Here is a 17,335-nt window from a genome sequence, read left to right as displayed (position 1 = left end):
AGCTTGTGGAAACCTGAGAAACTGCTGGCCCAAGGCTTGCCCCTCCATGATAAGGAGACTCATGCAACTAGGAGCCTTTGAGGACGTGCCCAGCACAGAAGGTGCAAACACTTGACAGTGAATATTATGAAATCTGGAGAGCATTTTAAAAGGACATTTAAATATTTAACAATGACAGAGTGGCTCAAAGAATTGCCTGGGGAATAGCTCCCAGTCCCACTGCTGAAGTGCTGTTTGTTAAGAAAGGTCGAATAGCAAACTGCTGAGGACACACACACACCAAGCCAAAAGTCATGTTCTCTTTCAGGAAGGTGTATCTGACCTGCTCAGGTCAGTCAGCCATGGGTTTTTTTTTATCTGCCTTGCTGAGACAAGAACATTTTAGGAAGCTAAAGCTAAAGCTATGACAAGTATTCAAAACATATCAAGGAGACTCCAAACTGTCTAAAACCTGATTTCAGGGCAGACGTTAGAAATTATGACAGCATTTTAATCCTTTGCTTGACTTGTGTAATATTTTTAAAATTTTTCCTGAAACCAAAGAGGCTAGAAGTTCGGCTTAAAAAGAAGGGGGAAATTTCACCTAATGTGATCTTAAAGCAACCTCTTCATAAAAAGTGTGTGCTCCAAAAGCAATAAGTTTGAACTCAGAAGTGGAAAAAGGAAGTGTTTCTTCAGATACAACCAGCTTAAGCGTGGTGGCTCTGTGTGAGGGTTTTGGCTTCTTTTTTCCCTTGCCAAGGTCAGGATTAAAGACACGGGAAACTAAGATGTCGATTTCAGACTTGGAATGTTTGTTATATCTTATCTATTTACAGTATTTACAGACTCATGCAATGTGAGCTCCAACTAGTGTGCTAGAAAACGAGGTAAAAGGGAGAGCTTCTAACTCTTTCCAAGGTCTTTTAAGTGATAGTTACCCAATACCAAGGTGACACCTATAGTATTTATGTTTTTGACGCAATAATGACCACCCCAGGCCTGCAATGCAGACCTTTTTTGCCCAATTACAGAAAATCGTCTAAACCCATGAAGAAGAAGGAAGAAGAAGGTGCAGAAGAAGGACTTAGACAACAACCAAAATATCCTCCATCTTGACTCATATGCACTACTATACACTAAAACCCCAAATCCTAAGTTTCTGGGACTCCAACAGCTCTGACCTTGCCAGGTGTTCTGTCTTTTTTGGTGTCCACTATCTAGACAAGTTTATTTCTGAAATGGGGCGGGAACTTCTTAGTTTGCTCTTAGTGTGACATTTAAGGAACTGGACTTCAAATAAGACTTTGATTTCATTTTAGGCTTCTCAAGCAGATGTTGTGACAGGTATGTAGTAGGTCCATGGTAAACAATGACAGTCATACAGATATTTCCAGCTATTTTTGTAGCCCCTTTGTAGCTCCTCCACAGCATTATGACCTAATTCTCACCTTCCCCTCAAATATTCCCCAGTCATGAGACACTAATTCTGGATTAATGATTTAGATCAGATAACAGGAAGAAATTCTTCACTGTGAGGATGGTGACGCACTGGTACAGGTTGCCCAGAGAAGATGTGAATGCCCCATTCCAGGCAGTATTCAAGGCAGGTTGGATGGAGCTTTGAGCAACTTGGTGTAGTGGCAGGTGTTCCTGCACATGGCAGGGGATTTGGGTCTTCCAACCCCAAACCTTCTGTGGTTCTATGCTGCAAGTCATATGCAGCCCCCTCTTGCATTCACCATAAATACAAACCAATGCCTCCTACAAGCTTCCTAGAAGGTCAGGAGCTGCACTGTCATCTCACAGGAGCTCCCAGATCTATTAATCTGTTAATGAGGCTTCCCAGCTTTTTCCAAGCTCAGAAATGTAAAATCACTTTCTGTGAGTCCTGCCCTGTGCATTCCTTTGCAGTGTTACCATTGCCTTGATGAATTTTTTTTGCCAGAGGTGAGGTACTTATCCACCTGCAAAGGCAGAAGCTGAAAAAGCTCTTGGTGGGAGAGAGTATTGGGAAAGGGGTGGAAAGAGTATAGTGAAGGAAGACTTGCTAAAATTATTAATTTTTTACAGGCAGGAGCAGCTGACAAATCCATCCTGTCTGTGCTTTTTGTGTGGCATTACAAAATTAGAAAGTTGTTCTTCAATGAACATGAGACTGCTGAAGAACAGAAACTGAAGTGCTGTAAATAGCGCTGGGCTCTTTGAAACCACAAAGAGGAGACTGTTCTGCTGGGAGATGCCAGGCCTGGGAACACGGGTTCCCTTTGTCCATGCGTCATTATGCAGCAGCTGGTGTGCGCTGAGCACGACTCCCAGATTTGCTTGTGCTGCTAACTCAGGACAAAGAAGAGTCAGTGGCTGCCTGGAAGTGGTGGCCAAGAGAATTCTAAGTCCTTCTACCCACCTGCCTCAATGGGGCAATCATCTTCTATGGATACATGTGGTAGGGTAAAGAACCAGTCTGCAGGCAAAATTTGCTCAAATTATCTGAGACAATTGTATATGTTTTGTCCTAGGAGGGATAAAGAAATCCCAGTTCCTTCTTTTAGGAAATACAGCTTAGTCTCCAATGTCCTTGTCACCAATGCCAGTGGATTTTGCACTGGGGATGGTGGCAGCTGATACCAGCACCCCCTGGGTTGTCCGTGACTCCTGAAAACATCATTCCAGTGCCCTGTTTGAGCAGTTTGGCTTAAAATGCAGCTGAGGAAGTAAGAGGCACTGATGGGGTTAGTCCCGGACCTGGCTGAAACCTCTCTGGATACACCCCAAGGGCAAATCACGGGATACTTTGGCTGGATGCAACTCCCCAAAAGTGTCACCTAATAAGAAAAGTTCTGTGTTGAACTGAGCCCAAACACACGAGACACCTGTAGAAGCCCATTACGTTTTGTCTGGTGCAAATGCATGTCTTTGGGGAATTTAGACCTCATCCTACATCACTGTCTGATTTTTGGATGGATGGTGTCTCGCCTTGAAACTTGGAGCTATTTTCCTCCACCAGCTGTCCGTGGCTGTGCCTCAGCTTTGCACAGCCCCTTTCAGTGTTGAAAGCAAGGAGGGTCATTAAATCCCACTGACCTTCAAAAGAGTCTGAAATGAAACCCTAACAATGTTTTTAATAAAGGTGTTGGCTCTGAAGGGTTTTGTCTCATGTGCCTCATGCCAGATAATGACACAAGAGATGCTTGTAAATGGGAACTTTATTAAACTTTATTAAAGGAGTCACAGGAGCAAGGACTGCACCTTTCAGCCTTGCTATAGGAGATGCATTGCAATAAAGCTTAGTTTTTAAATTAAGCCATGGAAAGCAGGTTTAACCACTCTCAGTGATTTTATCACGTGTCTGCATGGAAACATTTTCTTAACTAATGAACACATGGTGAAGTCGTTAATTGATTGTAGATGCCTGAGAGCCTCCCTGCATTGCACTGATTAATTGCCTGCTCAGCTCTTAGTCTGTGAACGGCTGCAGGAATGAATGCCCCGTGGAGTCAAGCCTGAGGACAGACAACCACAAAACAAGAGGGTTAGGCACAGTTTTGCCAAGGAACAGTAGCCAAGATCTGGGGGAAAAACCTGCCAAGATCATCAGCTGAAGTAAGTAACTCAAGAAGGAGCTGGGCGAGTTTCCAGAGCTGCAGAGTATGAGGTAAAGCCATTAACAGGATTTTTGGTTTTAAGATAATGAGAGATTGGTTAGTGATTGGGATTTCCTGGAGTCCTGAGGCTTAGGAAATACTAGAAACATGGATGTGGAAGGCTGGCCTTGGGGAAGAGGGCCAAGAACCAGCCTCCCCTGGCCCAGTACCCTGCAGAAGGAGGTGCCTGGCAGGATCTGCATCACGTTGGTGTTCCCAAAGCAAGGGAAGGGTGAGCTGCCCCATTTGGCCTGGCACTTAACAGCTATGGGGGAGCAGCTGGTGGTCTGTACCCAGAGGAGGATGGAGTTACTTCCAAGGCAGGGGGTCTTCCAGCTATTTTTATTTATATTCCTCCTTCTTCCAGTTGTTTGAACAAAGGAGGTTGTGCTTTTCAGGGACAAAACTCAGTGACCACAAGGGCACACTGAGGTGTCTACTTACAAATTTCAATCTCTTGGGGGTTTAATGCCAAACTCTGCCCTTGCATTTGGAGAAACCATAGAGAATTATTTTCATTGTAAGGATTTTCTGACAGCATTGTGGTGAAAAGAAGGATTGCACAAAAATGAACTGACCACTGACTGTGGGTTTTAAATCAGAGCAGAAATGGTCAGTGTGTGCTAGCACCCTGCTGAACAGCCAGCAGGAGCTTGGATGATGATGGATTAGCCTTTTTATTGAGCTTCTTAGTTGTCTGTGCCCTTAGGTTCCTCCTGTGTATCTGCATTCTGGGGGCTGGAGCTGACCCTGTCAGATTCCACCAGACATCTGCCATGGTGCTGCCCTTTGGAGCACGGTGGCCCCTGAGTCTGGGAGCCAACATGTTTGCCATGCCCACTAGGAGAGGGAAGAGAGCCCCCCAAATCCTCTGATAGCTCTCTTCCTGTTATTTTTCTAAAAATATGCATAAGATACAAATAGCATAAATTAACAAAGCCCATCAGCCTAAATGAAGAGACTTATCTTCAGGTGGGCCTGCAAGATGGAGTTGGACTTTTCCTAGAGCGCCTTGTTGCAATTAGATTGTGTCACACCCAGTACAAACATGTACCATTGTCTCTGGTGGTGCAAGGGTTAAGGTGATTCATAGGATGTTTCATGCTTTTAAGTTTTTTCCATAAGTAAATGATCATCACAAATCTCTTGGTATGCTTTGCAGCAATCACCAACAGATCAAATAAATATTAATAAAATAACAAGCTTTTCTGCAAAGAGTTAAACCACACTACCAGCTGTGTCTTCACAAACACCACAGCATCTGAACTGCAAAAGTAATGTTCAAACCCCATCTCTAATGGAACAAGTTACTTTTATGCCTATGCATAGAATTTCTGTCTTTGACTCCCTGAGGAGTTTGCTTCATCTTTGCGTTTTTCAGTGTTAACCAAGGCTCCACAGCTGATGGATGCTTGGGAGTTTCAGTTACTAGAAAGGGATACTCAAATACTTAAATATTTGTATGCATTAGCCCTCGTTAAATTAAAACTGTTGTAATCATGGGTTTGTTGCAAGAATCTTAATTCCTGTCTTGACTTAATGTAATCCTGTACCATAATACTTTAACGCTGAGAAAGCCTCTGCCTGCTCCATTTTCCACCACCCTTTCCTGCTTGGGAGCGCATTGGCATATCCTCCTTGGTGTCGACAAGGCTGGCTGATTAACGTGCACGAGAAAACAAATCATCAATTAGGTTAAAACCAGCAAATTCTTCCCACCTGCAGTGATCCTGCTGAAGCTGGAGATAAGAAATGGGAAGGAATGCTGTAGGATGGGAGCTGTTACCCTAAGGCAGTGGAGGACAACCTTAGTGGCTACATCATTTATTAGGTGCGTGGTGGAAAGTCAGCAGCAGTGAGTAATGCAGCCTGGAGGGAACTGGAGATTCAGGCCTGGAGACTGCTCCCTTATGGTTTGGATCCAGATCCACCTGAAACTCTGGAGATTAAAAAAAAAAATTAAGGGCTGAAGAAATGGACAGGGTGTAAAACTTGAGTGATTCAAAGGGGATTGGTTAACTTTTTTTTCCTAAAGCCATGAAGTGTTGAATTCCTGTTTTAAGGAAAAATTGACTAAACTTTGACCTTCATTGCCTTGCCAGTCTGAATTTCCCACATTCAAAAGCATGCTTTTCCTAGAAGAAGTCATCCAGAGGAACAACGTGCCTTTTGTTAGGAGCAGCCGGCTGAGTTAAATAATGCTGATTTCAGATCCCTCCACGGCACAGAAAGAGCTCAGTGCCCTTTTGGTTTGCTGTCTCACATTATCTCAAGTTAGGCTGGGCTTTGCAGGCTGTGAGTCGACAGACAGAAGGTCCCAAGCCCTCTGAAGAGGTGTGTTTGTTTTCTGAAGCATGCACTGAGCAGGTCTCAGCTGAAAGCCCAGGGAGATGCTGCCCTGCAAAGCTTGGGCCTCCAAAGGGCTGCTGGGGAAGAGCTGCTGGGTGGGACGAGGAGACACCAAGTCTGGAGCCTGACACCTATTCAGAACCACTCTCCACAGCACTTGAGAGGAATAGAGATAGAAAAGAACTCTTTTTAGGATATCTTCTGCCTCAGTCTGTGCCTGGGCATACTTATTCTTGGCCATTTGCTTTTCTTTGTGTCAGCTTGACTTTGACTTGTTTTGTGCCTCCTTCTAGCCAGCCCCTCATATCTACTTCTGCTCTCATTTATTTTAGACAAGTAACTTCTCTCCTGGTTTCCCTCTTCATTTTAGGTGGTGGTGGTGAAAGGAAGGATCTTTTCCCTTTTTGTTTTTACAGAGAATCACCACTGCTTCCTGTTTTTTAATTTTTGTTTCACCCTGCAAATGAGGCACACTAATGAGGGCACACACCAGTGCTCGAGAAGCAGGAAGTGTTTAAACCCTCCCGTGCGCTGGCTCCAATTTGTGTAACGGGTTTTGGGGCAGGTGTGCCGTGTGGAGGGTGCAAAAAACGCCCCAAAAGGCTCACGTGACACTTCTGTGCAAGGGTGAAACTTTGGTGTCAGTGCAGAGACCTGCTGCAGATGCTTGGTGTACATTATAGAGGCGTGCTTTAGCAAACCACTTGTGCAATCTTTTAGCCGAAACATCTGGGTGAGGCTGAGAAGGGAGTGCAGGGTCCCGTAGGGGGGACTTGCAGGTGCCAGTGGGTGAGATTTAACTTGTGTTAAGTGACTGTGCATCTGTCTGTCAATCCTGAGACACCCCGGTAGGGTATCCTTCCTGCACTAACAGGAAGGATGATTACAAAAAGATAAAGGCTAATGGGTTGTGAGCTGCTTTTGACCAAACACCGGGATCTTTCAGCTGCTTTGTAAATCAATCAGATGCATTTATGGAAATGTTTTGCTTCTATTTTGTGATTCCAAGTACTGGATTAATGGTCTAAGATGTTACTTTTAAATGATATTTTGGCCTTTGTTACTGTCTAGTTCTAACTGAATGATTTATCTGTGGTGTGCATGTGGATAAAAACTCACAGTTGATGAAGTAAAAAGCAGAGGAGAAAGGACACTCTATGGTTTCATTGCAATATAAACTCCTTAATGACTTCAGAGCTTTACTACCACGTGATTAAAGCTTTAATAAAAGACTTCTCTGCAACCAGTGCACAAGCAGCATTAATGCTGGCCCACGTTTGGGCACGGATGCTGCAGTTCAGGAATTGGCTCCTGAGTGTTGGGGCGTGGGGCTTCTGCTGTGTTAATCCAGATCTTGTGTATTTTAAGACCTTCTGCTTCCAATCTGTCCTGCCTGCAAAACACCAGATTCCACAGGCTCCTTGATCTTATAGTACTTTTTGCAGCAGAGAGAGGAGTGATTTGAGGGGATGATGGTATTTTTTTCTGCGCTGGTGCTAAAGGAGAGGAGAGTTTTGAGGTCTTAAATGCATTATAACACAGGGAAATCTGCTGTTTTGTGGGCACGGAGACCTTCCTGAGTGCAATGGCAATTGAGATGACTTTAAAATGTAAGAATGTGTGAGAATAAGGCAGCTTCTCAAAAATTCTTTTCACCGGCACTTCGAGTGACTGCCCCCACTTCACTGCTCCATCAGTCCATGCCTATTCAGTGCTCAGCTACAACCTTTGCAGCAAATTTTTGAAATCACAGCAGGAGCAGGAAACAATCTCTGCCCTCTTCAAACAAGAAGATAACAGCAGAGGAGGAATCAGGGATGACACGAGGAGCAGCTGCAGCGTGGCAGACCCATGTGTTCCAGGTCAGCATGGCCCTGGGCGAGCATGGGCTCCACTGCTTGCTCTTCCTAATACGACTGCTGCCCTCAAGATACCAAGCTGACAGCCAGTTCAGAACAACTCCTCACCAGGGGCTCGTTTGCCAATCTGTGCCTGCCTGCTCAGCCCTTGTCCCATGAAATCTGTGCTTAAACATAAATATGGTCCTTCTCCAGGGTCTTAATTGCAAATGGACTGATCAATATGAGGTCCTTTTCCTCTCGCATCCAGCTCGCTCTCTGGGAACTGTGCCACATTGAAAGCGGGTCATGTCAGAAAACTGAAGGGGTGAGGAGGACTATGGCAGCTGTATCACTACTCTGATTTTGCTGTTTTGGTCACATTATATGACTTCTTTCTAAAGGGATGCAGTGGGGTACTCAGTCCTCAGCACAGCAGAGAAGGAGGACAGAGTCTCAGTGTTCCCTGTTCACCCCCCTGAAAAATGTCAAAGGAGCTGGAGACAGCAGGGAGTGGTGGAGCCCTGCAGAGCAGTTTCAGATAATTCTGATGGAAAAAAATATATGGTCATTTTGGTGCATCAAAATTCTGCCACACGTTCTGCTGCTGAATGCAGCACTCAAGGGGAGCATCCTTGCTTCTAACAAAATGCATTTCCTTAAAAACCTCAAACTTATTTATAACTATCAACTGGGAAACCAAAGTAGGTGACCTTGCAGATGTCGAAACAATCCAAGCTGAAATGCAGATGTTGGTGCAGATGGCATGGCGTATGATTTAGTTATGACGACAGCAAAAAGATGTGGGACACCATTCTTTATATCACCCTTCAGTATAACACATTTTCCTAACCATGAATGTTATTTGTGGACTTTTTCCAGACCACAGTCTGCATATAATATTATTATCTTACTCAGCCTAGCCGGAGTAGTTCATATAAAATATACATTTAATGATTTGAACTGAAAAGGCTGTTGCTAAGAATGGGCTTTGTATCAAGTCCTGATATAAAAATAACTTTTTTTTCTTCATATTTGTGAGATGTGTTTAGTTTCTAAGTGCTGAGTGAATATTTCCACCCTCAGTAAGAAGTTCCAGGGACGAGTGAATTTTGGCTTGTGCTAGAATGAACTTGTACGTATTTAAAGAGAAAGAAAGCTCCTGCAATTTGTATGCAGGGAACATAGACGATGTATTCTAGCCCCATGCCCCTGTTCCATGAGGTTAACAAGCCCCAATTCGTTCTGAGCACGTGCCTGGGAAGTTTATTTGATGCCTGTTGCTGATGAGGAGGCTTAAGCACAAGGGCTGAAGGCTGAGGCTCAGCCCTGGTGGCTCTGATGTGGCACCGACTTTGGCAGCTGAGCTCCATCTCTGAGCCTGCCCATCCTCAGCCAGGGTGGGTTTGTGCTGCTTGGTGCTCACAGCAGGGCTGGGCCAGGACATGGCAGCATGTCACTGCAGCTCTGGGAGCCCAATGTGCCTCCCTTGACCACCCTCTCCCAGCCTTGCACTGGGGGTTTCTGTGGGGGTAATTTACTGCTGTGGCTGTGCCTGGTAGATCTTTCTGGCTGCTTCATCTGCTTTTCTCTCCTCCATCCTGCTCAAGTCAAGCCAGTTCAGAAAGCTGAGCAGGTTGAAATTGAGGATTTTGTCCTTTTTTCTCCTGTCTGCTCTCTCTTCTTATGTTTCTTTTGGAACTGAGGGAACTCTGGTGCCAGATTACACCCAGCTGATAGGGATCCACAGCTTCAGGCAACCAGGGTCTGGGTCTAGTTTCCAGCCCAACCGGGATTTGCACAGCTCAGCTGGTCCAAAGAAAAACTGTATGTGATGGGTGGAAAAGCCAGGGTCAGTATCTGAGATTTTTTTCTTTTACATTTCCAGCTCTCAGTGTATTTACTGCAATGAGATTTTTTTCTTGACTAGGATCACAGTACAAGTGTAGTAATAGATCTGTGTTTTGATACACAGAATTTTTCTGCATGCAGTCACACCAGATGTTCAGACTAAGGATGTTGTGAGTAATGTTAAAGTATCTGTTTTTTAAAAATAGATTTTCATTTTCATATGCTTAATTGTCCTGTCAAAAGGTGGATAATAGATGGTCATGAACATGAAGTTATTCAAATTTTATAATTTTGTCCTTGTCTTTGAAAAAACTCCACTATCATCTTCATCCTGAAGAATGTCATATCTCTTCTGCAATCTTCCTCCATACACTTATCTCCCAGAAACCGTAGTAGACTTTAAAACATTTTATTCAGTGACAGTGCTGTTGACATTGACACAGAAACCTCAAAAATAAAACCAGTTCTGAATTAGGCAATTTGTTACCTGTTTATTTTGCTGGTGTAGAGCCTGTCTCCTAGAAGAGGAAATCCCTCAGCTGAACAGCTTGCTTTGCAAGCAATTTTTTTTGAGGGGAATGTGTTTGCTACAAATTGTTGTAAACAATCTCACATGCCTGAGTGAGACATCACTTGCATTTGCTCTGATTGAAATCTCATCTGCCTGGACTTTCTTTCTTCTTTTTTTTTTTTTTTTTTTTTTCCCCCACCAAATTTAAATAATAATCCCAAATGACTGTGTAGTGTTACTAACTGGCTAGTGGGTACGAACTCATTACATATAGAAACAGAAATAGACCAAAATCTGCATTACAAGACGTAATTAAAAGCACTACTGCTGATGTGACTAATGCTATTAAAGCACTAGTGATAGGTCAGGCCCTGCTCCGACTGGCAGCTCTATTCATTTGCCAAAACAGGGCCTTTCCATAAAAACTGACGAGTGCAAAAATGCCTTATTAAACTGAGAAGAGTTGAAAAATACCTTAGCATGCTTTCAGAGGGGATGAGTGACACACAAAGCTGGTGCCTGCGTTGCAATGGGAGCAGCCGCTGGTGCTGCTGTTAGCCAGACAACCCCTGTTACTCTTCAGCATTCAACTAATTAAAAATAAATGCATATTAGGAAGCTCTGCAAATCCCAGGAACATGAAAGAGGAGTGTTTGCTGAATTTTGAGCAGTAAAATAACACTGCAAGTCCTGGTGAGAAAGGGAAAAGCACAGTTTCTGCTTTGATTTCCCTGGGGTAGCGATGGGCTTTAGAGCAGGTGAGAGATGTACGGCCTAGGGAAAACTTTGCCCTGAATTTTTATAATTTAGAGAGATGCTGTCAGGTCAAATATGCTCTGCAGTGAAATGTTATTAAAGCCAAAAACTCAAATTCTTTCCCTCTGAATTGAAAATGTAAAAAAAGGTTCACTCATTTCTTCTCCCTTTCTCTCAGAATCTACTGAAGTGCCTCTTCCCCTCCACTTTTGACAAACTCCACCTACAGTGCTTCATCCAGCTCTGGGCCCCGGCAGTAAGGACACGAACCTGTGGCAATGATTCCAGGGCACGGACGCAAAGATGGTCAGGGGGCTGGAGCACCTCTCCTGCGAAGACAGGCTGAGAGAGCTGGGGTTGTTCAGCCTGGAGAAGGCTCCAGCGAGACCTTACAGCACCTTCCCGTACCTAAAGGGGGCTCAGGAGAGCTGGAGAGGGACTCTTTACAAGGAGATGTAGCAATAGGACAAGGGGGAATGGCCTTAAACTGAAAGAGGGCAGGTTTAGAACTTCCAGCCACTCCCATGCACCCTCATGGCCATGCCTGGCCCTGGACATGGCTCTATCCTATGGGCCCACGGAACAAGAACTGAAACACAACAGACATGTCCTGAAACAAAGACTAAAACCAAACGCTACAGAAAGGTAACTGTAAAGGATGTAACTGTAATGAAAGGTAACTGTAAATGATACTTATACATGAAGTCTAATTTAGAGGCATAATCAAACAAAAGATTAAAAATGGGATTGATCATGGTTTTTCCCTTAAATAGCACTATTTTTTAATGACAAAGATAACAGTATTTTACTGCATGTAAATCTGGGGTGAGAAAGTTTATCCACACAAGTCACGTAGAAAGTGTATAGTGCATGTGCTAATTAACTGCAAGAAAAAGCTTTTTTTTTTCAGGACTGCTGGCAATAAAGGCAGACTTGCTAAAGGAATTTCCATGTAAACAGACAATTAGTAAGAACCTTATTAATATATCAATTCTTTATTGCATTTAGTATTTCACCATATGTTTCAGCATATAGAACCAAGATATTTTTATTTTGAAGCACACTTCCCATTAGCAGCATCTGTGTGTATGTGCATACACGTGCATTTGTCCCAACCAGGGATAACATTCTCAACCTTCTCCTCCCAGTTCCCTTCTCTCCAAACAGGAACTGCATCTTCACTTTCTTTGTTTCCACATATATAGTTATCATAACAATGCTAACAAGACTTTGAAAAATGTCTTCCGTCCCCTCTTGTCATAAAGAGTTTGCAAGCTGACCAGACATTGAAACGCATCCCAAAGAGGGGACATTTCTGATGCTCTGGTGAAGATTTTTGCTGCAGGACTGATGGAGTAAAGAATGACCACCATAAGCTGGACTTTAAAAAAAACAATGGTTGTATTTAATGAGTCCAAATTAATCTGCCTCCTCCTTTCCAAAGATACTGCTCAAGGTGCAGCCTGATCAACTGCAGGACTAAGAGAAATATTAAAAGAATGCAATTCCTCCTTCGGATTTTTATAAGCACTCTTTCTGAATGTTCTTCTATTCAGTTACCCTCTAATTAATATCATCAGAGTATCAGTGATGATGCATATCCTCTACATCAGCTTAATTAAATAATACATTCAATTCAACGAGTTCCCAATTCACTGTTCCCAAAGAACAACAAAATATCTCTTCTTCAGTAGACAAAGAGGAACTATTGCCTCATGGGACAAGCCAAACGCCAACTGAATCATACAAACCTTTACAACTAACTTGGATATTAAATACATTCTAACACATAGATCTTGCTAAAATATTTTTCCTCTTCCTTTATAAAATATAACTTACTTTTTCATGCCTAAATCTCTCCTCCAGTTTCACCTTCAAATGACTCAAGAAGAACAGACCATGAATACACTCTAGCAAAGCACAAGTAACCTTTTTGTCTCCTGATTGAAGAGCCACCCCCATGAGCCGAGGCCATCCCAGGCATTCTGCGTCGCAGCGCAGTGGGTGCAGCAGCGTTGGATGTGCAAAGGAGACATGGCAGGAATTCCCTCCTTGGAAACGCTGCCTCTTGGATTCTTTAGAGCTTGGGTTCTTTAGGTTTTGACCCTTTCCCTTTACTTTTCATAGGCAGAAGGGAGCTGATCTATTTTTGTGCTGTTTTGCTTCATAACAGCCCCTTTCTCTGGATCTGATAACGCAGAGCACCATGCCTGATCAGACAATGAACGTTTACATGTGACTCAGTTTGGAGTGTTTCCAAACTGCTCCATTGTTCCCAGCGTCAGGGTGAAGCCCCGATGCCCATCAAGACAAGAAAGCAGGAGAGGAAGGAAGGATTTCCTGCCTGGCAAGAGCAGTCCTGTTTAAATCAGAGATTCAGTTAACCACCTATTCAAACATATGCATGTGAAACACTGACACAGATTGCCTGGCTCTGCCTTGCACAGGATTACCAAATCCCAGTGAACCATGTTTAATGAAACAGGGTGAGATGATTCCATAGTGCTGGCAACAAGGCAGGCAGAGGAATGATCACAGACTGTCCTTTGTTTGTTTGTCCCTCCAGAAAAACATTCATTCTGTCGCCATCCTCTGCCCCAATGCAGCTCTTTGAATGCGCTAAGGTGCTTGAGAGATTCTGGGGTTAAATTTACAGCCTGGCCATCATATAAATTTTAGTTGCTTGGCTGATTAGAGAAGGGTATGTATCTCATTAATAATTGTGTTCATCCTCAGCTTTAGGGTTTGTACCTCCAGCAGGAGTCCAGTGACATCCGTGACATGCTTAGGCACTTGACAGCATGGTAGATGTGAAGATCTGCTGCAAAATCTGAGGGATCTCTTTGGTATCCATGGCAATAAAAGACCGACCTGCTGGCAGCGTCCTCTGCAGCCTAAGGAGCAGAATGAGGGACAAGACACAATTACCACCTCAAATTATCTTCCCTACCACAAGACAGGACTACTCACATTGCTGTCACCATGAAATCAAAGGTTTGGGAAAGCAATAGAGGGAGAAAACACTGAGAGCAGGTAGGGCACAGAGCTCCTTTCAGCAACACAAAGAAGAGTGTTTCCAGAGATTTCTATCCATGTCCTCTATGTCAGAACTCCATTTTGATCAAGGCACCAGTGATCCCGTGAGGTGTCACCACAACTAGTTTGCTGAGGACAGCTACAGATTTACACTGGAAATGAAGGTAGTTATCCTAAACTGACTACCATGAACTCACAGTTCTTTCAGTTCAACAAGTCCAGTGATTCTATCTGTGTTCTTTGTATTTCTTCCTTGACATTGTTGCAAATTACACAGAAATGTATTCTTCTGTCAGTATTAACAGCTTAACCCTTAGAAGCCAAACTAGATGCATGTTACAAACCCCATCTCCCTCATGTCCAGTTAGCAGGCTTGGGATTTATTTTTTCTCTGCTTTTTACATGAATTTTTGCTCTAAACTATTCCTCCAATGCTAAGTAAACTTTCACTTTTAAAATTAGTTATAGAAAAAGCTGCAACAGAGAATTCCCTTCTCCTTCCCCCACAGCAGTCACAGGAAGGCTTTGTCTATTTCTGTACTTTCACATACATAGAGATGCATTTCAGTGGCAGCATTGTGCGCATTTTCCACACCCAGTGAACTAGGCCATTATCTCTCATACAGCAGGATATGGTCAAAGATTTTTCTTTTTTTAATTCCTATCAAAAGTAAGGGGACTTTCTGTAATTATAATCTTTCAGAATGGATTCTCTTTTCATGAATAACACAGCTCTGATGTACAGACCTGCAGCCACAACTCATAGTGTCTAAACAGTTGTATCTTTGAACCCCTTACTGCTTAAAATGATCTACTGAGGACCAACTCCCTTTCAGATTTCTCTCATTCTCCTCTAGTTGAAGATTCAAACAGAAAAGACACTGTTGATATTTGTGGCTATACCAGTTTTTTGCTGCAGGTACTGGTCCTCAGTGGATGTAGAACCTGGAAGAATACCTGGGACAGAATTTCTTTTTTTCCTCTTGTGCGCAAACATTTTAAACTGAAGTTATGTAGTAGAACTAAACCCAGGCACTCAGACACTCCAAAGAATTTATGTCTCTAACACAACGGGGAGTATTTGAGTCAAATTTTTGGCTGTTTGGAGGACCTATTAAGTCCAGCATCTTCTGTTTTAATCTCTTTTCTGAGGCCTACACACATTGAAATCATATACTGGGCAATAACAAAGGCTCCACAACTCTATTATGATTACATGGTGACACACTACATAAGGGTATAGTGCACATCCTGCAGCTGGAGGATGGCATCAGCTGCTCCCTTTGAATGCACAGGATGCTCTGAACTTGATGGATATTAAAGGATGTCTGCAGGATCCACAAGCCAGTCTCTTCCCTGACACCACTCAGGAGCTATAGCATTAATAATGACAATAGTAAAATAAGGGTGAAAACTTGGACATGACCCATGAATGGGCACTTGCAGCCCAATTGTACCCTGACTTGCTTTCATCAAAAGGTGATTCTGCCCCTCTACTCCACTGTGGTGAGACCCCACCTGGAGTGCTGCGTACAGCTCTGTGGTCCTCAGCACAGGAAAAGACAAGGACCTGTTGGACTGGGTCCAGAGGAGGGCCACAAAAATTGTCATCAGGATGGAGCACCTCTGCTATGAAGACAGGCTGAGAGAGTTGGGGTTGTTCAGCCTGGAGAGGAAAGTCCAGGGAGACCTTATTGAGGCCTTTCAACGAATACAGGGAGCTCAAAAGGACATAGTGAGAGTTTTTACTGGGGCCTGTAATGACAGGATAAGGTGTAGCAGTTTTAAGCTGAGAGAGGGTATATTTAGACTGGAGATATGGAAGAAATTTTTACAATGAGAGTGATGATGCCCTAGCGCAGGTCATTCAGAGAAGTTGTGTTTGCCGTATCTCTGGAAGTTTTCAAAGTTGAGTTGAATGGGGCTTTGAACAATGTGTTCTAGTGAAAGATATTCCTGCTCATGGCAGGAGGGTTGGAATAGTTGGTATTTAAAGGTCCCTTCCAACCTAAACCATTCTATGGTTTTATGATATTATCAAAACCTCAGTGCAGAACAACAGCATGGGCAACTCACTGCAATAAAAGCATAATTTAGATTCATGCTGAGTGAAAGCAAACAGTACTAGGCACAAACCAAACACACTTACCTATCTGCCTGGTCTCCCAAGGATCCTATAAATATGGCAAAAGCATTGACTTGAGTGTCGGTGGTCAAGACCTTTGCAAACCTCGATGGCTGAATTCCGTAACGCTCAAGATTTGCGTCACTTAAGACGATAACAAAATACTCGTCAGCCTCCTCCTTGGCGATTTCCCGAATGGCATGTTCTGTCCCCTCCAAGGTGTGGTCTCCACTCATACAGAACTGAGCGTGGGCATGCATGGTCTGTGTGCACAGCATAACCACATGGAAACACGTTAAGACGACTTCGGGAACAAGCATTCATTTCAGCTAGCACAAGAGGGAGGAAATATTCTGTACTGCTGTATTAGGGGATCCATCAGAAATGCAGACAGTGCTCCAGGTACAAAAGAAGATGCAGCTCTTTGTACAGAATATGTCATATTTTAAGACAGGCAGCACTTCTTAAAAACCCAGCTGGTCAAATAATCAAAACACACACCAGGACCTAATTAGACTGGGCCTTAGGGAAGGTAAAATATTTTGGTCAACTGCAGTGTGAGTAGGTACATTCTCACGTATTTTAGGAAGAAAACAGGGCTTAGTTTCCTAATGCTATGAACAGCTCCTGCATGTTCATAATTTGCACTGGGCTTCCAAATCCTAGTAGTGTCTTAGTTATTACCAAATATCTGATTCCTGACAGTGGCAGGCACATTTAAAAATGATAAAACATTTTGTTTGAGCTGTTACAAAATAAATACACCATATTAATCAGTTAAGGTGTTACCTATGTAGAAGGTCAGGAATTTCAGATGTTATTAAATCAGCTTCTTCTAATCAAAGGAGCTATTTTAAAAATAGTTTTTAAAGGAAGCTCAAATACATGCTTCTAGCCTATCAAGCTGCCAACCAGGTAAATTCTACAATATACTAATTCTTTTCTTCATCCTACTACGGAAACATTTTGGTGAATACAGTCACCTTGCCATGAAATTTTGGCATGTTTCTAATTTAGCATTGACACATTTTCCCAATGCTACTGTGATGCATAATTTCTTGAAGGTACCAGGCTAAATCACTGACCTGGGATCCCTCTACAGTTTTGAATGAATCACTTATGCACTAATAATATCACATGATCTGGGCAGAGCTATCTATATCACTGTATAATCTTTGGAACTTCCTTTGATAGGTAGTCAAAATGACACATTTAGGGTGCAGCAGTCCAGAATAGGCATACCCAA

General features: G+C 43.2%; 1 protein-coding gene across 2 annotated transcripts in view; it reads right to left on the bottom strand.

Annotated features, from left to right (window-relative positions):
- Positions 1-5,413: 5,413 nt before the first annotated feature.
- Positions 5,414-17,335, bottom strand: part of VWA8 (von Willebrand factor A domain containing 8) — a 189,629-nt gene continuing 177,707 nt past the window's right edge. Inside the window, exons 44-46 of one of the 2 annotated variants that reach the window (XM_040054627.2) lie at positions 16,114-16,352; positions 13,680-13,822; positions 5,414-5,562 (exon numbers count right to left, since the gene is read on the bottom strand). In XM_040054627.2, the coding sequence (XP_039910561.1) occupies positions 13,714-13,822; positions 16,114-16,352 (348 nt within the window). In that variant the 3' untranslated portion in view covers positions 5,414-5,562; positions 13,680-13,713. Of the gene's footprint in view, positions 5,563-11,904; positions 13,823-16,113; positions 16,353-17,335 lie in introns of those variants that run through there. The other variant, XM_040054626.2, reaches the window with a different exon arrangement.

The sequence above is a fragment of the Hirundo rustica genome, chromosome 2 (assembly GCF_015227805.2).
Source record: "Hirundo rustica isolate bHirRus1 chromosome 2, bHirRus1.pri.v3, whole genome shotgun sequence".
Classification (NCBI taxonomy): Eukaryota; Metazoa; Chordata; class Aves; order Passeriformes; family Hirundinidae; genus Hirundo; species Hirundo rustica.
This window is presented reverse-complemented; position numbering and strand designations above follow the sequence as displayed.